Source organism: Lytechinus variegatus, chromosome 9, assembly GCF_018143015.1.
Source record: "Lytechinus variegatus isolate NC3 chromosome 9, Lvar_3.0, whole genome shotgun sequence".
Lineage (NCBI taxonomy): Eukaryota > Metazoa > Echinodermata > Echinoidea > Temnopleuroida > Toxopneustidae > Lytechinus > Lytechinus variegatus.
The window spans coordinates 20,462,221-20,485,026 of NC_054748.1; the positions used below are offsets into that span (position 1 = coordinate 20,462,221).

The 22,806-nt window shown below is 36.6% G+C and overlaps 1 protein-coding gene across 3 annotated transcripts in view; it reads right to left on the bottom strand.

Annotated features, from left to right (window-relative positions):
• The window catches only part of LOC121421314 (fatty acyl-CoA reductase 1-like), a 56,430-nt gene extending 35,282 nt beyond the window's left edge, over positions 1–21,148 (bottom strand). Inside the window, exons 1-2 of one of the 3 annotated variants that reach the window (XM_041615992.1) lie at positions 20,990–21,147; positions 12,019–12,237 (exon numbers count right to left, since the gene is read on the bottom strand). In XM_041615992.1, coding sequence (XP_041471926.1) covers positions 12,019–12,213 — 195 coding nt within the window. In that variant the 5' untranslated portion in view covers positions 12,214–12,237; positions 20,990–21,147. Of the gene's footprint in view, positions 1–12,018; positions 12,241–20,989 lie in introns of all 3 variants that reach the window. The other 2 variants (XM_041615991.1, XM_041615994.1) reach the window with 2 other exon arrangements.
• Positions 21,149–22,806: the final 1,658 nt, after the last annotated feature.

Sequence of the window (22,806 nt, forward strand, 5' to 3'; positions counted from 1 at the left end):
TATCAACCTCTCTTGTAACCACACGTACACATACGCCTGCTATCTATATCTTAATTTCTCTTAATCTCTATTAAGACGATCCCTTTATTTTATTCCTCAATATCAATAGTTCCTGTCCTCTTCTATCGCTCTTAATTTTTGTTGAATATCTTGTCTATCCCCTATTTTATTCACTATCAATTATGATACTTCCAAAAGAACGGCACGATACCAAATTGAAGACAAAAATAAAGAATAGAACATAACATTTTAATAAACGAACATGTTCCGAGGTGTCGCACCTCATCCTCAGCCTGAAAATTATTAACAGAGTCATTGCTATTTATACTGTTAGGATGTCAATTATAAATTTCAAGAATGTAGTTACACAGGATTATAAGGTGTGAATTCAATTGTTCAATGGAATGCAGTAAAAAAAAAGTCTATGGATTCATCAGATAGGGGTGGGTTAAATTAAATGGATAACATTATTTGGAAATTGCACACCTGTTGGTTTAGTTGAGGTTGTTTCCATTTGATGAAAAGCCCTTCTTTTCTTTTTAGTTGAAAATCTGTTTGAGCAGTATCGAGAATTTTGAAACAATGGGTATTTCATTCTAACTGGCATTGGGGTGACGATTGCAAGTGTCTCCAGACATGGTAGACAGTGACTGTGTGTAACTACATGTACATTCTTGAAATTTATACTTGACATCCTAACTGTATAAATACCTATGACTCTGTTAATAATTTTCAGGCTGAGGATGAGGTGCGACACCTCGAAACATGTATGTCCTATTCTTTATTTGTGTCTTCACTATCAATTGTTATTGTCTTGTATTCGTCTACCGTTCTTGTTCTATCTCTTTCAAGCATATAGGCCTATACCCTTAAGTATTTTATTTATTCAGATCATTCTTTCCTCTCTGATCTCGCCTTTTCTTCTCTTTAACTTCAATCGTTTCCATCAGTCACACATATATAATATGACGGTACAAGACTCTTACATTGTTTTGTTTCTTCAGCATCAATAAGATCAGGAATGATGTCCTCGTACATGTATATTAATTCCTCTTGAAACGTGGTTAAATTGAACAACCCTAGCTGTATGTGAACTTAACTGGGGTCAATTAATTACACCGTCTCGCGCATTTTGTGGACAATGAATAGAGGTGTGAAGATTATAGAACAGCTAACAATGAGAAGGCTGTAAGTTACACAATGATCTTTTGTGTAACTGTTTGAATAGAACATGTATTAAGCCAATTAAGTCAATCCCGTTATTTTATTCCTCTATATCAATAGGTCCTGTCCTCTTCTATCGCTCTTAATTTTTGTTGAATATCTTGTCTATGTCTATCCCCTATTTTATTCACTATCAATTATGATACTTCCAAAAGAACGGCACAATACCAAATTGAAGACAAAAATAAAGAATAGAACATAACATTTTAATAAACGGAACATAGTCATTGCTATTTATACAGTTAGGATGTCAAGTATGTAGTTACACAGGATTACAAGGTGTGAATTCAATTGTTAAATGGAATGCAGTAAAAAAAATACAAATTCTATGGATTCATCAGATAGGGGTGGGTTAAATTAAATGGATAACATTATTTGGAAATTGCACACCTGTTGGTTTAGTTGAGGTTGTTTCCATTTGATGAAAAGTCCTTCTTTTATTTTTAGTTGAAAATCTGTTTGAGCAGTATCGAGAATTTGAAACAATGGGTATTGCATTCTAACTAGCATTGGGGTGACGATTGCAAGTGTCTCCAGACATGGTAGACAGTGACTGTGTGTAACTACATGTACATTCTTGAAATTTATACTTGACATCCTAACTGTATAAATACCTATGACTCTGTTAATAATTTTCAGGCTGAGGATGAGGTGCGACACCTCGAAACATGTATGTCCTATTCTTTATTTGTGTCTTCACTATCAATTGTTATTGTCTTGTATTCGTCTACCGTTCTTGTTCTATCTCTTTCAAGCATATAGGCCTATACCCTTAAGTATTTTATTTATTCAGATCATTCTTTCCTTTCTGATCTCGCCTTTTCTTCTGTTTAACTTCAATCGTTTCCATCAGACACACATATAAACCCCTCAAAAAAAGTTTTGCAACTCGTTTTGGGGGTGATATCTTTTTGGTTAATGAAGTATAAAAGATGAAACTGGTATCTTTGGAAAGCTGAAATATTCTTCTTTACAATGACATGCCATTTGCTGTGATTATGTAATCATGGAATATGCAGTCACCCTGAACATCGAGAAAAGTCAGAAGTGAAATGTTGCAAAATGCATTGATTTCCAACAAGAGTCTCCATTTCTATAGAATTTCCACCATGCAGGTGACAGTGAATGCACTCGGTCCATCCTCGAAACAATTGGAAATTCGCTATTGCAAACGACGCATTTTGCAACATTTCATGTCTAACATTGCTGCGTATTATCATGTCTGTGTATTTCATGATAACACTAGCATGACAAATGACACATGATTGTAAAGAAGAATAATCATGCTTTCTAAAGATATCACTTTTACACATGATGATGGCACATTAAGAAATTTATTAGCACTAAAATTTGCAGTATGAGTTGCAGAACTCAAACATGACATGGCAACGAATTTTGCAACATTTCAGTTTTTACATTGCTGCATATTAATATCATGTCTGTGTATTTCATGATAACTCTGGCATTACAAATGACACATGATCGTAAAGAGGAATAATCATACTTTCCAATGATACCACTTTTACATATGATGATGGCACACTAAGAAATTTTTTAGCACTCAAACTTGAGCTGCGGAACTTTTTTGAGGGGTTTATAATATGACGGTACAAGACTCTTACATTGTTTTATTTCTTCAGTATCAATCTTCCCTATCGAACGTGTACATTATTTATATAGACAGATAGATAAGATCAGGAATGATGTCCTCGTACATGTATATTAATTACTCTTGAAACGTGGTTGAATTGAACAACCCTAGCTGTATGTGAACTTAACTGGGGTCAATTAATTACACCGTCTCGCGCTTTTTTGTGGACAATGAATAGAGGTGTGAAGATTATAGAACAGCAAACAATGAGAAGGCTGTAAGTTACACATCTGATCTTTTGTGTAACTGTTTGAAAAGAACATGTATTAAGACAGTCCATGAATACCCACCCCCAAATTGTCCAATATAGTTGGCATTTTGGGGCCCGGAGTGTTGATGAGGGTGACGATGATGGTCATGAGGATGATATTGAAAATCTATCATATATTTTGGATAAAAATCACCTGTTGTCGATAAAAAGAGAAACAATTGCAATAATTCCTGGTTGTCTGTTCTATATAGACGAACAATACACAGGGCAACATTAAAATGAATATACATAAACATATTAGCAAGAGATAATTGATATGCACATGGATTAAAACGAGTCAATTCATAAAAAGATACCATTGCAACATTTTGTTAATATTACTGAAATACATTTATAGGGAATTATGTTTTAAATGTTTTTTTTTACGTTACAGCTATAACGTAAGTGAAATGTTTTATAGTAATGAGAAAACCATTTTTATATGATTTTAACATTTCCCATAAACATTTTTATGATATTTTGTCAATGTTTTGTGCCACGGAAAATGGAGTATATTGGTAAAGCAAGAAAACTGGAAGGTAGTGACTTAATTGACCTCAAAAGGAATAGAATTCCCGGATCATATACACACCAATAATATAAGCCTCGGGTAAGTTGAACTGGAGTTATCATGTTGAGAAGGAAAAGTTAACGAATGGACGGACAGACGGACACCGAGTGTGTCCTTCATACGGGCGGGCGTAAAAAGACGATATAGCCTACAGGGGCAGGCTGTTGCTGGAATGATGAACGGGGAGAAAGGGAACAGAGTAACACTAACAGGCATATAAAATATTTAAGGAAGATGTAAGGGGGGGACTGAATAAGATTTTTCAGAAAGTGCTGATGCTAGGCATTTAAAGCAGGGCCACTTGCGGGTTTTCTTTTTCCGGGAAGGGGGGTTCAAGATGGCCGATCGAAGAGAAAAGAGGGAGAAGTAGGAGGAAGAAGACGACGGCGAGGAGAAGGAATGAAGGATAAAGAAGATAAGGATACAAGAGAAGCAACGGATGATATGTTGAATGAACGAATGAAGGTGATAAAGGTAAAGAAAGAAGAAGAACAGGAAGAAAACAAAGTGAAAGACATAAGAATTGAATGAGAATAAATAATATACGAATGATGATATTGAAAAGTAATCTTTTTGGGGTATAAAATCATGTGTTATCGATAGCGATAAAATGAAATATGATGGGAAGTGAATAATCTTTGAATAAAAGACGTAACCGATAAACGTACAGAATTTTACAGAAAATGATGGAAATCAAATTTACTAGTTCTTCGAATAAACAACTAATTAAAACACAGAACTGATGAACAGGAAAATGGAAAGCAAATATACTCGTCCTCTGAACGTCGGAATGATGGAAAGTGAATCTACTTGTTCTTGGAATGAACGATGTAACAGATAAAATAAAAATACAGAATCGTTGAATAGAAAAATGAGGGAAAGCGGTTTTTTTTTCTTTAAATAAAAGACGTAACTGATGAAACAATGAAAAGAATTGATGGAACTAAAAAATGATATGAAGGTAATCAACTCGTTCTTGCAGTGAACGATGCAATTAAACTATACAGAATTGAACAGAAAAATGATTGAAAGCGAATGTTCTTTGAATAAAAGACGCAAGTGATTGAATGAAAAAAAAAAACAGAATAAATGAACAGAAAATGATTGAAATCGAATGTTCTTTGAATAAAAGTCGTCAGTAATGGAAAAACACAAAAATATTGATGAACAGAAAATGATAGTTAGCAAATCTAGTAATCTCTGTTCCATTCTGAGTAGATCTCGTATCTCATAGGTTTGTTTATTTAAATGTATGATTATTTTGACTTAATTCTAAATCTCTATTTCATAACTTCATAATAAAACTCAAATCTGAATTAAACTCGTCCTTTGAATTGACTTTGTAACGATTACATGAAAAAAAGTCAATCAATGAACAGAAAAATAATGGTAATCTAATCGTCCTTTAAATGAACGACGTAACAGAAAAATACAAATACAGAATTCATGAACAGAAAAATGATGGAAAGCGAATCTACTTTGAATAAAAACGTAAGTGATGAAATTAAAAACAAAAAAACACAGAATTGATAAACAGAATATGATGGTTAGCAAATCTACTCGTCCTTTAAATAAACGACGTATTACTGATTAAAAATTAAAAAAAAACAATGAACAGAAAACGATGAGCATAGGCGGCGGGGGGGGGGGGGGGACAGATCCCCCTAAATTTGAGGTGGGAGGATGGTTCCCCTCTAAAATTTTAGTTGATAACCTTTTTTTTTCTTGTCAAATTTTTTAACTGTGTCCATCACAAGATTTCAGGTGGACCCCTCCTATTTTTGTTGGCTTCCGCCGCCTATGATGGGAAGCGAATCTTCTTCTTTGAATGATGAATAGAAAAATGATGAAAATATTCGTTCTTTGAATGAAATACGTACCTGATTAAAATTACAGAATTGAAGAACAGGAGATAAAAATAAAAGACATAAATTATTATCTACTCCTTTTAAACGGAAGACGTCATTGATAACATATACACTGAAAAATAAACCTTTAGCTAGCTTCATAAATAAACAGTGGAAAGGGAATCTACTCGTCCTTTAAGCCAAAGATGTCACAATAACTGGGTCACTCGGTCAGGAACTGGGCACATGGATTTTTAGCGGGAATTTTTCTGATGCGCGCGCTCGAGGCAGTTTTTCAACCTACTGTCTATCGGGTTGATATTTTGAAGTGCAAATGACTGGATGGTAGATTAAGAGAATTGAACAAAGTGGGTTTAGCCATAATGTTGTTAGCCCATCTGATAAATAGACCAAGTGACAATAGAACATCCGTCAGTAAACTGACGGGATCGCATCGGGATCGCTTGAGATTGCGTCTTGTTTTTACCCAAAAGTGTCTAGTGTTGAGGCGAAAAGTACATGGACAAATGGTGATCAGATCTGACTAAAATCTCGTGTTTGACGTGATAATTGGGCCTCTCTTCAGCCAGCGGCCTGCGGGAATTACCGCGGGAATTTCACACGTGAAATTGGCTGGCGGTAATTTTTTGGTTCACGCCTGTCTCGCGGTAGGTGCGTGACCCCTCGGGAGGGTGTCAACTTTATTCCGAGCAATACTGTAACCCAGGTTTGGTGCAGTTCATGCTTCAACGTCATTGTGAATTGTCTTTTTACATTGTGTATGAATGGATGTTTTCACATTGTGATAGATTGCTTGTTTCATTAAAATTCACTTAATCAGATGCACTTCTGTCCTCGTATGACATTTGTTGGTGTAAGTTTTTGTCTTTAATCTTGGACGCAGTCTTTTTCTTCATTTGTCTGCAGGGGGGGGGGGTAATAATCATGCAGACTTCTCAATAACACTGCCTGCAGTTACTGTAAGAGAGTAAGACTTAGAGTGTTTTAGAAACGCACGACATTGTGTTTCAGGGTGAAATGATTCTTCCATATGAAGACAAAGTTACTCTTCCAGGTATCCCCCCCCCCCCTGGGGGCACAATAAACGTGGCTGCCGTGCGTACACCTTTATTATTTTTTTATTTCATTTTCTTGCGGGGACAGGGGAGGGGGCTCTCACCACAAATTTTGTAAGCTTCAAGCTTATTATCTAAATCCCACTGTCAAAACAGACTTTACTATTATTCATGTACAGGTATTGGTGTATGTTTGTTTTTAATATGTGTGTGTGTGGCGTGTGGGGATACATATATTAGTCTGTAAATATATTGAAAAAGTGTTTGTGTATGTATGTTATACGTGTTTATGTAAGTGTTCTTTTTGTTTGGGGGGTGTTTATACATGCGTATAGGGGTGTGTGAGGTGGTTGGCCTATTGCTTGGTTTGGTGCAACTATGGGCATGCGTTTGAGGGAATGAGGGAAATGAGATGAATTGAATTTCTATTTATCAAACGCGCCTAGTGGGCAATGACCACAATCTCATAATGTGTTTATTTGAGTGTGTGTTTGGGGGGGGGGGGTGCACAACAACAACGTGAAATGAGCGAAGAGTGTGGGTGGATTAGTTGATATGCCTATAAATGTGTTATGCCTTAAATTGGTATACCTACTTCAAGAATATAGGCGCATAATGAGTTTGTAATCAACATCCCATTGCCGTAATTAGTCTTAAAATGAATGGGCATCCACTACCTTATTGATTGTAAATTAAAAAAAACAAAAAAACTTAAATACAGCCCCAAAACTTCAATTTTTTAAAATAATCATGATCCTTTTAATATGCAATAAGTCGTGAAGACTTTTTTGTGGGGGGCGGTCTTTAACCCTTTTCAGAACTTAACTCACTTTCCCCTGACTGAACACCATCCCAAACTGGGGGGGGGGGGGCGGGGGTACGCCCATGCCACCCCATGATCATCCCCCAGCTTGCGCTGTAGGCTACATTACGTTGCTCAGTATTTAACCTCCTTACCGCCATGCTATGAATCACGGTAATCCACTGCCCAAACCATCTATGAAAAATAATACATGCAGGTTAGAATCTTGCATTCTCACCGGTCACCCCTCCCCCCCCCCCCCAATCATGATCACTCATTGACACCGTTTTTTGCAACACATATTTTAAAAAGAAGAGTCTACCCAAAAATATTTTTTCAACAGGATCAGAAATATTAGATGATCAGAACAAAAAAAAAAGTTGAGAAAAATCGGACAACTAATAAGAAATTTATGAGTGTTTAAATCATGGAGCTAAAGCTCCATGATGATAGATAGGTAGATCCCCTATATGCATGTTTACATCAATACAAACTTTGTAGCTTACGTACTGTAGAAATGATGCATTTTGCACTATAAATATAAACAAAATTATGGTAATTAGTGCACCAACGACGTCATCAAATTGGCGACATGTCTAAAAGTTTTCACTGATTTGCCCATTTTTTTTCAAATCATTAAAAAGTCATAACTTTTTTTTATTACCTGTCCGATTTCCCCCAAACTTTTTTTTTCTGTATCTCTCACTTTAAGGGCTATTTTTTTTCTAATGCCAAAATAAACAAAGGTGCCGGTAATGGATATCCTTGTCTAACGAGTAACGCCTCTTGATGGGAATATATCGTCGGCGGAGGACCAGAAGGGCGCTATTGCAGATCAAAGATGTTCCGTTGGAAACCAGAAGGGCGCTATTGCTATTGACTTTGTACAGCAATAGCGCCCTTCTGGCTCCGAACGGAACACCTTTAAAATGTAATGACGCCCATATGGCTCTCAACAGACGATAATATGTTAGCCATCCATTCAAAATGACGTTGTTGAATATATATAATATAGCTATCGATTTCCTAAATCCAGTTTTAAAACCATAAGCTCTTAAACAATTTAAAATAAAATTCCACTCTAGCGTGTCAAACGCTTTGTGAAAATCAACAAAAAATAGACACCTTTCGGCAGGTTGCGTATAACACGACTAAATATATTTCCGAAAAAATTGTTCAGCTTTTGAAATCGGGACCGGCTTGCGATTGTGATGTCCGCACAGTTCAATACATGACGTACGTATCTATTGTCCCATGACACACGGCTTAATTCTACGAAAGTAGCTTTAATTATGTTGTATTTGAAAATATCAATTACATCCTGAATGAGCCTTGCTACATCAAAACCACGTCTAATATCCCTCCTGATCTTCGTCAATCAATTTATGCAGGACTTTCTGTAATCCATTAGCGAGTACTGTTGTAATCAACTTATAATCGATATTGAGCAACGTTATTGACCGCAAATTTTGTAGGTTTTCTCTTTCACCATTTTGAATATGGGAGAAATAATTCCTTTCCTCTGTGAATATCATAGTATTCCTTTCGGAAAGCTCTTATTAATACTCTTAAAAATAATCCCCTATATAGTGGTGTTATGTTTGACAAAAACGGGTATTGCGTGTACTTCCAAAGGGGAATATAGTGGTGCTACATGTGACAAAAAGAGGTATTGCATTTACACAAAGGGGAATATATATAGTGGTGCTGTATATGACGAAAAAGGGGAATTGCATATATACAAAGGGGAATATAGTGCTGCTATATGTGACGAAAAGGGGAATTGCATGTACTTACTAAGGGAAATATAGTGCTGCTATATGTGACGAAAAGGGGAATTGCATGAACTTACAAAGGGAATATAGTGCTGCTATATGTGACGAAAAGGGGAATTGCATGTACTTACTAAGGGAAATATAGTGCTGCTATATGTGACGAAAAGGGGAATTGCATGTACTTACAAAGGGAATATAGTGCTGCTATATGTGACGAAAAGGGGAATTGCATGAACTTACAAAGGGAATATAGTGCTGCTATATGTGACGAAAAGGGGAATTGCATGAACTTACAAAGGGAATATAGTGCTGCTGTATGTGACGAAAAGGGGAATTGCATGAACTTACAAAGGGAATATAGTGCTGCTATATGTGACGAAAAGGGGAATTGCATGAACTTACAAAGGGGAATATAGTGCTGCTATATGTGACGAAAAGGGGAATTGCATGATCTTACAAAGGGGAATATAGTGCTGCTATATGTGACGAAAAGGGGAATTGCATGCATTTACAAATTTATATTTATTATTAATATCATGTGGTGCAATATATTTTCTAGAAAAACATTAATTTTTGTTTTGTCTGATCGTAAAATAAACAAATTTATTTTATTTTCTCATTTTTAAAAAAATAAATACTGCCCAGTTAATAAGGCGAAGGAGCCGACTTTACAAATACTGAAAGGAGAAGGCCCCTTTCGTTCATTGTGGGGTAAAAATACCTTAGGGAGAATTTTTGGGAGAACCAAAAATTGTATATTCCAAATTAAACGCAAGGACACAGGGAAAAGGTCCTCACTTTTTTATATTACCTCCCGTTATTCACAAATATTTATCAAAATCAAAATTTAATCACGCATAGCCTCATTAACGTGATATAGGTTGAATTCCCCTTTGCGTACAATTTTCGAGCATTCGCCCTTTGGTTGAATCTAGGTATATATATATATATATATATATATATATATATATATATATATATATATATATATAAATCCATCGGATTCATGAAAATTTAGTGTGCTTAATTTGTTGACAAAGGATACTAAGGAATTTGTTTCAGAAAAAAAAATTATGGCACGGATGGATTTCCATATAGTTGAAGTTGATCGGATCAATCATATCCTGGGGGGGGGGCACTTCCATTCACGAGTGGATACCATGCGCGACCATGGGGTCTCGAAAAGCACCCTAAACACGTAATTTCCATATTCTGAAAATGCACCCCTTAACAAGTATTGGCGTGTGAAACCCTACCCTTAACAAGTATTGGAAACAAAACGACACTCTTGGCAAATTTTCCCTGAAATGAAAACCTAAACAAGTACAGGAATGTTCTATTGCTACGGGTCCTTCGGTCGTCGGCTTTACCTTATTTGGTTTAGTACGACCCCACCTTCTACACCTCGCGCAAACCGGACTCTAAACACGAAGTGTTGGGGCAGAAAGGACATCCTTTATAAAACATTTTAATTTTGTTTTATCATCCCCGCATATTCGACCCTAAACACGTAATTTTCTTAGCGAAATAGATACCCTTTTTTCATTATTTTTGTGTTTTTGACACCCTTATCACGTGTACGTAACGTGTCCTATCGCGAAAAAGACATCTTTTTTACGTGTTTTTTTGGTCGCGCATGGTATTACACTCAAATTTCCTTTCCAAGGCATAGCACTTTTGTCTTAATGAGAAAAAGAACAAAGAAAGCCGCTCCAAGGCATGGCATTTTCTTCATACCGAGAAGTAGAAAGAAATCTGCTCCAAAGCTTCGCATATTTTTTTTTACGCCGGTCGCATTGATCTGCTACAAGGAGCTGCAATTTTGGTGAAAGCGGCCGTAGAGCGCTTTTCGACCATCGCCTCAGCGCGAGCGCACACGGCGGAGGCCGCACTAGCTGCATCATGCACGACTGCCCGTTCCATAGGGATGCATACGCAGAGATACGGAGATCCGTTCCAAGGACCCCCGTTCTCACAAACATTTGAAGTTCCGAAGCCCGTTCCGAGGACCCTTCTTTTTACAATAAGCCCACTTGTCAATGTAAGTGGCCCCCCCCCCCAAGTTGTAAAATGGGCCCATATATGGAAAAGATGTGATATGTAGCCTATACCTCTTCTACATGTAAGTCGAATTTGTTCAAAAACAAGCAGGGCCCCGTCTTACAAGGAGCTATGATAGATCTGACCAACCTCAAGTATACGGAAATCCATCAACGTCATATTTATTTCTACGGGAAATTTGCATGTCCATTAAAAAAGAAAAGCACACTGAATAAAAAAAAGAGAGTCAAAAGGGGCCTAAGCTTTCGATCCTAGCAGAATCTTCTTCAGAGGCCAAAAAAATAAAAGGAATTAAAAAAAAATGACGAATGAATATACATCAAAATAAAAAAAATGTTCTAAATTAACATGTGTTTTAGATGTTAACAATGCTCTATTGCTCTCAACAATATTCTATTTTACTGCCAATTTCTACGCAGTAAGTACATGTACATGTCTCAATTCACTCAGTCTTTGAATGCATATCATATTTTTATCAGAAACCTTGAGGCGCGATAGCTCAGTCGGTAGAGCGGGGGTTTTGGATTCTGGTGACCCGGGTTCGATTCCCACTTGGTGCGCTAGTGCCCTTTGGTAAGGCATTTATCCTCATTACCTGGTCCCTCGGAGAGGACCTTGAGCCATCGGTCCTCTGGTTGCTTTCTTACAAGCATTCATGTTTTCTTTATAGCAATCAGGTAAAAACACAATTGAATTTTAAATTCATCTACCAGCCAAACAAATAGGCCGATGAAAACAATACAAATACAAATTCAACTCACTATTCCGGAAGTGATTTCCTCAATACGGGCGGACGCCTTTATGCCTGATTTTGGTCTTACAAGGAGGAAGATTTTCAATATATCCGGGCAGCACCGGAGGAGTTTCTCCAACATCACCTTGCCGATGAAACCAGTGGCGCCGGTGATCATCAGGGTCTTGCCGGCGTAGAAGTCGCTGACAGAGCAATACCCCATGACTGAGGGAGCGTTTCTACTCTGCTTCTGAAAAGAAAAATAAAAGGTGTTATCATTTTAGAAAACTCAATGGCCCGTATCCTGAAGTCAGGTTTATCCTAGACCATGATCTCACTCTGTGCTAAAATTATGGGTAGCCAAACGTTTGAAAATTATGTTTATATTGCTTACTTGAGACTTATGTTTACTATTTTGTTTCCTTTTGCTTTCATAATGAAAAAAAATACTTCAGTTATCATTCCAGGACAGTTATGAACAATTTCATAATTTGAATGCGTACTGGATTTTGTGCTCCAATTGGATCTCCATAGATAAACCCCAACTTTAAACCAGGGTTTAATTTAAACCAGAGTTCAGAGTTATTATAATACTAGTAATTATCTCAGAACTAAATTAGTAATTAACATTGTTCGTTCCTGGACCTAAGCCAGTGCACCAGCTTAGTTATGTGCAAACATAGTCTAAAGGCACATACCCTGATTGATACTTTGATCAGCAAGTGGGTATTCATGCAAAGACTAGCACATAAAAAACTTGAGCGAGAGGGCCTTCAGTACACAAGGCATGAGTAGGCTGCACATTCAGACCCTTTATAAACTCAAATGAAGGCTTTGCACAGCAGACTAGTGCAAACCCTTCACTCGAAGAAAGTGGTCTGAATATGCAGCCTAAGGCACCTGCCAATGGCTTGTGTACAGAAGGTCCTTTTGTTCAACAGAAAGTTGTACGGTACGGTATACGTGCTAGTCTTGTGTGAAGACCCATCTGTGGATCAAAGTTTCAATAAGGGTCTGAACGTGCAGACTACATGTAGGGGAAATGTTCTATTAACATGTTATGTAATGATAATGATGTGGAAGTGCCATGGTGTAGCAGTTCTGACTTTCGCCTTGTAATCAGAGGGTCATGTGTTCGAATCCCACCATGGCCTAGCGTCCTTTGGCAAGGCATCAATCCACAATATGCCACTCTCGACCCAGGTGTTAAATGGGTACCCGGTAGGATGCGAATGCCTATGTAGTATGCCTAGCAATTGAGTCTTGGAACTCTTGTTGGAATGCTCCCCAGGGAGTGGAGATGGTGCATACATTGTATGCAGGCATGCAAGGATCCAATGACCAGGTAATAATATATCTATAAAGCGCTTAGAGACGTCGTTCCGATGTGTTACGCGCTATATAAATGCGAAATATTATTATGATACTGCAAATGGAAGGCAGGTTGTAAAACCTGTGACATTTAAAGAAAAATATTAGTCACTAGATTTGTAACGTTTGCTACCACTGCATGTAAAAAAATGCAATTTTGCTAGTATGTAAATTTGATTTCTCAAATATTCCAAGTGGCCAATTTGTGCACTTTCATTCTCATAGTACATCCTCTTTCCTCCACATATGGATATCTTTGTATTTTTTAATCATTTATTATTTTTTGAGATTGTCTTGTTTTTGTGTTTGACCTTATTTCTGCACTTATCTTTGATTCTATCAATTTCTATATTTTTTGTTATCTTTATTTCTGAAATTTCTTCATTGTTAGATATATTTCTGCATTTTAGTTTATTTTTAAGAGTGTATATATAATTCTCGAACTGTTAATTTTGGCACTTTTGGCCGCCCATATACATCCTCTTTCCTCCACATTGGAAAGGACACAGCTCCATGCATGATGGTAACTATACAGCTAATAAGAAAAATAAGAAATTCAGAATCAATCAAATAACAAATTAAGTAAAGTGAGTAAAGTAATTAAATGTAATTGTAAGGTTGAGAAAATTATATGTTTGGAGGTAGAAAATAATCAAAGTTCTAATTCAAACTCAATTATCAAACTGAAGAGGAATAAGTGAAACTGAGACGCAAATAAAGAGAACTAAAACCGGAGGAGTCTAGTTTTACACAGCTTAATATCTGGGCTATTTTGACTCAGCTTAAATTTGGATCACAGTATAATTTACATAAATATTTAAATCAGAAATAAAAATTTTCAATTCCAATTTCTTTCCCTTTAAACATTTCAATTACAAATTACAATTAGACTGTACAATTGCTCAAAATATGTTATTAATTACCTACTGCGATTGATCAATCACTCTGTAATTGAGCTCCCAACCCTGCTTTTGGGATGTTGCAAGAAAATTGGGTTCAATTGCAAGCATTGGCGGCGGAAGCCCAAAAAATTAGGGGGGGGGAGGGTCAACCAGAAATTTTGTGATGGACACATGTAAAAAAATTTGACAAAAAAAAAGAAACTAAATTTTAGGGGGGGGAGACACATTTTAAGGGGTGTTCACCAGAATTTAGGGGGGACGCAGGTAAAATCAGCTACCAGCTAAAAATTTAGAGGGGATCGTCCCCCCACCTCAAATTTTGGGGGATCTTCCTCCCCCCTCCCCCGCCGCCTATGATTGCAAGTCTATTTTTGTTCCTGAAATCAAGCATATGCTGTGCAATCATGGATTAATTGCAAATTTGCGAATGATTGCTAATCTACAATGTACTCCATGAAACAATTAGGCCAAGTAAAAAAAGATAGTAGTTGATCGTCCGGGTTTTTTGAGAGCGGTGATGAGGGAGGTCCTTGCTATTTGCTATCTTACTATTTTTTTTAAAGGATACACACGAAGAAAATTCACGAAAGTGATGATTATAGACAAATTATATATGGATGGAAAGGTATTGTCTTTTTATACACAAATATATCACTAAAAAGTCTTATAGATGTCGTGGAAATGCAAGAAATGAAATTATTAGACACCCTTCTCAGCCCCCCAGACCGACAATCACGCAGCCGAAAATGGTCGAGAATAATGACGTCACACAATCGACGAGCTCATCAGCTCTCTGTGCATCATGCACTGAATCACCTTACTGACCTGTTCAATATCTTCCGAATTTACCGTTTTCTTCATGTTATGTGACATTCAATTTCTGTTTTCGACAACTTCAGACCAAACGTGAATCAGAACTGTGTTCCTTTGCCCGTTTTTATTGAATTGTGGACTGTAAAGACCGATTTTGTCTACTGCATTCGTCATTGTGTTGCTCCACTCCAGTCAGTGAGTGATCAGGGTACCGGTAGTCACTTAAGAACCAAGTTTGAAAGGATACTCGTAAAATTACGTCACTCTCGCCGATGAATATTCATTAGATCGTGGTCGTGCGTGTTCAATACACACTGAGTGCATGCATGCAGAGAGTTTGTATTGAACACGCACGACCACGATCTAATGAATATTCATCGGCGAGAGTGACGTAATTTTACGAGTGTCCTTTCAAACTTGGTTCTTAAGTGACTACCGTGAGGGAGTCGCTGCCCAAAGTAGGTCTAGAGAATCTAACTTGAAAATAAAAAGCAGCAATTAAGAAGTAAGATTTAATAAATACAGGACTGAACAGAATCTCACATGAAAATAAAAAGAGAAAAAAGAGCTGGTAGGAACGGGGAAGAGTTTCGAACCAGGTGGGTGTTTCATAAAGCTGTTCGTAAGTTAAGAGCGACTTTAAGAACGACTGGTGAACCTTTCTTACGCGCTAAGTAATCACCAATGAACATAACATTTACCACAAGGATCACCAGTCGTTCTTAAAGTCGCTCTTAACTTACGAACAGCTTTATGAAACGGCCCCCAGGATCCCCGCACTCACAAAAAAACTACGTGCGTACAGATTTGTCCACAGAGAGTTCTGAAACGTTTCCGGGTTCATAATGATATATATACAAAGTGCGTTCGCTGCTGTTGCCTCGCAATGCTTCGGCAATCCAACTGCAATTCCAATCATTTCGCGATGGATATTGCCGTGTTTTTTTGTGGTTCCTGAACTTGCTACGTAATTAAATTTCATAATTTTTATTCAGTCGTGAAGACGAATGTCTATGTTTTATATTGATAGTAATATCAATGTGGTGCAAGCATGATTTCTAAGTGAAAATATGCTTTGTTTATTCACGTATATTTCTTGAAAACAAATAATTTTTCCTACGCTAAATATCGGTTACCAAAATATGTTAAATGTGCATTTCATTTTACTGTTCAGAAAATTCAAACTTTTATCTATGTAATAAGACCAATCTTGTGAGGAATAAACAATTCTAAGAGCAAAGAACGCTGATTGGAAAGATCGTCTTCAATGGGCTGCTGTCAGCTCAGCTGCTCACTGCTCTTGGTGTGACGTCACTCAGATGGAGCTCGCCAGAGGACGGACGAAGGCAGAAATATGCCATGAAAATAAGTCATTTTTGAGAGCTGATTTCTGCAAACTCTAATCACTATTTTAAAAAGTGAAGTTATATATCTGATTAGTAATACTTCCCCTTTATAATGATGACCACAAAAAGACATTATAAAATACTTTTGATTCTTCAGTTGTCTACTTTTTAAAAACAAGGAGGCATTTTCTTGGCCCGTTTTTTTACATTAGTGATGAGGGAGGTCCTTACTATTTACTATTTTTTTTGCTATTTTTTATTCAAATGGTTGTCAGGCCCTGTCAAGCTCGAAATATGTGATCAATGCATGCTCAATATTAATAATAAATGAGTAGAAATGTATGTAAATATAAATGCATAAATATATATATACATACAATTGATTGGAAATCTATATATACGGAAAATGTATTATGCAATAAAAATCTTTCGATGTATTTATACTGATGTATACCGGTACTGTATTGTAAAACAAAACGTTCATGTCAAGTGAATGATTTAAACATTATTCTATATTAATATATATATACATATATATATATATATATATATATTGTAAAGGTAAAAAATGCATGGGGGTGGGGTCATTTTTATTACCATGGAGCCATGTTTAGTTTTCCAGAGCCAATCTCTTTTTTAGCTCTGGGCATGGTTTCGCATCGCAGTTTTCCAGCTGCTTGTATATTCATTAACATGTTGTTTAATACTGTTCAATTTTTATTCATTTTTTAATTGATATCAAATGTTAAATGATGATTGAATTAATTGTTAATTGTTCACATAATGTTTATTATTTCATGTTTGTAACTGTGTTAGATATATTTACTAATTTTTACAATTTTCCATCAAATTGAATAGCTCAAGGAAGAATAAAGTTTATCAAATTTGAACAGAATTGGCACTTCTAGGAATCCCATTAATGATTTTCAATCTTCATAAAGAATAACCCACTTGAAATAATTTTTTTAAAATATTCAATGCACTGCCTGCTGACGTTAGAAAACTCAATTGATTTCACAAATTCACATGTTGCGCCAGCACAGTCAATAACATCATCCCAGCACACAAGTCATGCATTACCCAACAGAGTCACAACAAGCAAGGTCAATCACCGTTACACACATCGAAGTACAGGTGCTATCACTCACCAAAATACCCGCCGAAATACAAATTTACGTCATTAAAATTGATTTTTCTGCGCCATATTTCCAAAGCAGGCGACAGATTAGTTCAGATTCAGGAAGCGGGGTCCCGAAAATGCACTAAAAATGAAGAAATCCGTGATCTTCCCCGAGTTTGCAAACTTTATTTTCTTGCTGATTTATGATGGTATCTTCAAAATTCCAATAGAAAACCAAATCAGAATTTTTTTCTTTCCTGCAGTTACGGCGATATCGGACTTTGCAATTGTTTTTGAAGTTGCGAGAGATCCCAAACCACATGAGAGCAAATCGCTCGCCAATTTTGTGATTTTTTTCGCTATTCAGCAGCCATAAAAATAGTAAATATCAAGAAAATTGATGCTGCAATGAAAAAGGGAACATCAAAAAAGGAACATCCCGATTTTTTTTTTTTTTTTTTTTTAGCCAATTTTTGAAAATAGTAAATATCAAAAATTTCCATGCGGCGGCCAAAATAGATGCGCGCGAGGACGATCAACTACTTTCTTTTTTTACTTGGCCTAATTGAGCTCCCAACCCTGCTTTTGGGATGTTGCAAGAAAATTGGGTTCAATTGCAAGCATTGGCAGCGGAAGCCCAAAAAATAGGGGGGGTCAACCAGAAATTTTATGATGGACACATGTAAAAAAATTTGACAAGCAAAAAAAAAAAAAAAAAGCTAAATTTTAAGGGGGGAGACACATTTTAAGGGGTGTTCACCAGAATTAAGGGGGGGACGCAGGTAAAATCAGCTATCAGCAAAAAATTTAGGGGGGATCGTCTCCCCCCACCTCAAATTTTGGGGGATCTGCCCCCCGCTTCCGCCGCCTATGATTGCAAGTCTATTTTTGTTCCCGAAATCAAGCATATGCTGTGCGATCATGAATTAATTGCAAATTTGCGATTGATTGCTAATCTACAATGCAGTCCATGAAACAATTACATAGTGTAATCTGATTTGCTAGCCTTTAATTTTAGAGTGATCAATCAATTGTAAAATTGCAACAGAATATTTGCAATTGATTCCAATATTTCCTTGCAACACCCTCTTAGACTTGGATCTAGTCTTGATATTTTGTTTTCATCAAATATTCTTTTTTTTTTACATTTTCCATATACTGGTAGTGGTAGAGGGGACTCACACATATTGCGAGGTTATAACTTATAGTAGAGGGTAGGGTGTACTCAGGGTGACCAGATTTCACAAAATGAAATACGGGACAATCGATAAACAAAAATCAACAAAGAAGCCAAAACACGGTGTTAGACTTGTGAAAAAATATAAAGAATTGGAAGGGTGGGTGAATTAGAGAATGAAGGAGAGAAAGAAAAGAGATGAATTGAGAAGGAAATGCATGAAATGAAGGAAAAAAAGAAAAAAGAAGGATGAAAAGAAAAATAAAAGATATTAAAAAAAAGTTTCCGTCATTCTTTGAAATGAATATAGAAAGAAAGAAAGACAGAAAGAATGAAAGAAAGATAGAAAAAGAAAGAAAGAAAGAAAAGGAAAGAAGGAAGAAATTAAGAAAGAATGAAAGGAAGGAAGAAAGAAAGAAAGAAAAAGGAAGGGAGGATGAATAAATGTGTGAAGGACAAAATAAAGGAGAGAATTAAAGATAAACGGTAAGAAAAAGGAGGAGGAAAGAAATATGTTTCCTTGATTCTTTGCAAGAAAGAAGAAAAACAGGAAGGGAGGGAGAAACGGAAAGAAAGAAAAAATAAGGGGAAAAAAATAGAAGGAAAAATAATATAAAGAAAGGAAGAAAGAGAGGGAGGGGAGAGCGAAAAAGAGAAAATAATGGAAGGAGAGAATTAAAGAACGAAAAGAAACACTCGGAGAGGAAGAAAGAAGGAAGCCAAGGAAATTTTAAGGAAATAAATAATGAAGGAAATAGAAAAGGAAATTTGATACAGATGGAAAGAATTAATGAACAGAGAGAGAGACAAAATTAATGTTCAGGGAGGATAGGGTAGAAAATAAAGAAAGAGGAAAACAATTTCAAACTGCAAGCAAACAAAAAAAGTCCAATCATGTAACAAAATCATAATTTGGTGGGTTTTTTTTAATGAATTAAAAAATTTAAAAAGTAAAATGCTTTAGAAATGAATAAAATTTCAAAGTGAAACATATTGTCAAACTTTTGAAAAAAAGATCGTACACACCAAGACTCAAAACGAAAGCTAAAACAACTATATCTATCATACGAAAAGTCAATAACTTGTTCCTCCGACTACATCTCCGAATCATTAATCTGAGAATCAATAACATAATTATAAGAATTTCCCGCCGATTTTGTGATTATTTTGGTGGAAAAACTGTTTATCATTTGAGTTTGTTTGCACCATTGAGAATTTGCTCTGATCCTACATGTACATGCCTATATTTATTTTATTTTTTTATTTTTTTTATTTCTATTTTTATTTTTATTTTATGTTAAGATATAGAAACTATTGTAATAAGTGCTATACATTATTATTATTATTACTATATAGTAGCCTGACACACACAGGCAGGAGGCCAGTTCGTTTGCAATGTATTGGGTTAGCAAAAAATCACTGCAGAACTTGCAAAAGTTTACATTTATCGATTGAATTGTTGTCTCTGCTTCGTCATCTGTTGGTTATTTGATGAAAAATCGTCACTTTTAAATGTATTAACTACATTTTGTTCAATATTCTGAAATACGGGACAAATGGGCGTCCCAGGGGGTTTGTCGGGACGCCGGACAAAGGAGCAAAATACGGGACAATCCCGGGAAATACGGGACGTCTGGTCACCCTGACTTGACACTGACTTCAACAATTTGAAGCCTTTTTTGTATCTGGGTTACACACAAAAAATGAATTGAATTGTTATCTTTTTCAGTTTTGTTCTCTAGATCTATCAACATGATTAAAGACTAAAGTCTAACAGTTTGGCCTAAGTAGGCTTTGACTTGTTGTTATTTAAGACTTGACTTGTTACCTTTGCTTGACATTATTTTAATTTTTTGGCAAAATGGCTGTTTGACTCTTATTTTTTTAGCTCTTTTTGACTTGAGTCACCACGCCATGGTCACTTTATATCGATTGTCAGGACATACAACCTGTCTGACACACAACTGCCAAGGGCAAATGATTAATGGGAGTTTGAATCTCTTTATATTACCCACAACCTACAACTTTAATCACAATATTTCTGACCTGGGCACGATCACATCACAACGCGTCGACCGTCGCGCAAATGCAAACTTCGCACGGGTCACGGAAACTGCAGCACTGATGCTCGTCGTACGGTCGGACTCTCCTGAGCTGAGCCCGGCTGCTGGGCGCCCAAGCCAAGGCCAAGCCTGGCATGCAAGGTGTCGATGCGCCAAAAAGTTAACAAAATTTGCCCCCGGTCCGATTGCTTTATTGCGATCACTCACCAGAAGAAGAAACAAGAAAGCCTAAGATGACGAGGAAACACTGAGTTATCAAAGATGGCTCCAAACAGAATCCGTTGGCGTCATTTGGCTCATTCTACTGACTATGCTATCGACTCCCAGGCCCAGTCAGCTCTCCCCTGTTTTAAGCCGGTACGGTATCGCAGACGTATATTACATCACGCCATAAGATCACACCACTGTGACTTTGGAAAGAACTCCGCCGACCGCGGGGCCGGCTGCAGGGCCGGCGGCCCGAAAATGGGCTGAGATAGCTTGATACAAAAATAATAACCATGAAAAAATAATTCTTTTCACATGATACGAACAATCTCTCCTTTGCATCCATTGGACACGTAGTCCTCATTCTTTGCCTGGAGATTTGTCAGGTATCTATTATTTTCCAGTATTCCATAAAATTATAAAAATATCCCTATTCATACAGGACAGATTGTCAAAACGTATCAGCTACCGCTACACGCTCGTATTTTGATTGGCGAGTTATGTTTATCTCGATAATAATTCTAAAACAAACTACTTAAAGACCCCATTTGATCACAGTTTATCAAAAATTTCGGCTCGCGATTTCCGCTCGCATTGTTGAAATAATATATTCATGCATCTTATCATACTCACAAAAATGATTTAAATTTCCAGTTTTCAGGCCAAAATATTAAGAGATTTCGCGCTCTCATGCTTATGAAGAGAAATAGGAAGATACTCATCATTTTCTTATGATGGCATAATGGTCCTATATCAAAACTCAAAGTAATATAATGAAACTTATCAGCTATTTTTAACTGTGATCCATATCCACAATTTTCTCACAAAGTGCTTGAAAAACAAAGCTTAAATTGACTCTTTTCAGATCGGAATAACTATATTTTTTTGCTCGCGCTTCGCGCTCGCTTTATTGATTTTCATGATAGAAAGGTATTTAAATTACCCTAATTCTACATGTTCTAGGTCGAAATCTGAAATGCGTTTATTTAGGTGTGTAGCTTGTTTAGCTCTATAAATCATTATCCAGATAATGATGATCAGTGGCGGACCGTGACCCCGCGGAGACAAAGCATGGGGGGCACGGCGTTGTTCACAAACAATGCAGTGCCCCCCCCAATGCTTTGTCTCCTCCGGGTCACGGTCCGCTACTGATGATGATGGTCTCGGTTGGTCGGTTGCAGGAATTCTGAATAGTTGGCTTAATTTAGCATAAGCAATTTAAGGTCAAGTCCTGCACCCCAGCAAAATGTTGATTTGAATATATAGAGAAAATCAAACTAGCATAACTCTGAACATTTCATCAAAATCGGATGTAAAATAACAAAGTTTAAGGCATTTTAAAGTTTCGCTTAATTTTCACAAAACAGCGACCTTTATCGGTTTATTGCACTGTAAAACAAATATAATTGATGACAGATTTTTATCATATTATCCAGAAAAATGATTTCGTATTCCCCTCCTAATTTCATTCTTTCTTTTCTAAATATTTTTCGCGGCCGTAGAACTGTCTGGGCTAGACTAAGTGTCCCCCGAAGCGCCCCACATCCCATCTATAAGGTCGAGTCATCAGTGGGTCCGATTACTAATCTTATAATAATAATAATAATAACAATAATAATAACGGTATATTTTACCAGGGTAAAGTTCCGAAAAACTATTCAGTTCCGAAAACTATTCTCCCAGCGGGCCCTGCATTATAATTATTACCCGGCTAGGCTATATATTATTACTTCCTGCTGGTACCCATTTTCCTCACCTGGGTCGAGTACAGCATGCACTGTGGATGAATTCCTTGCTGAAGGAAACTACGCCATGGG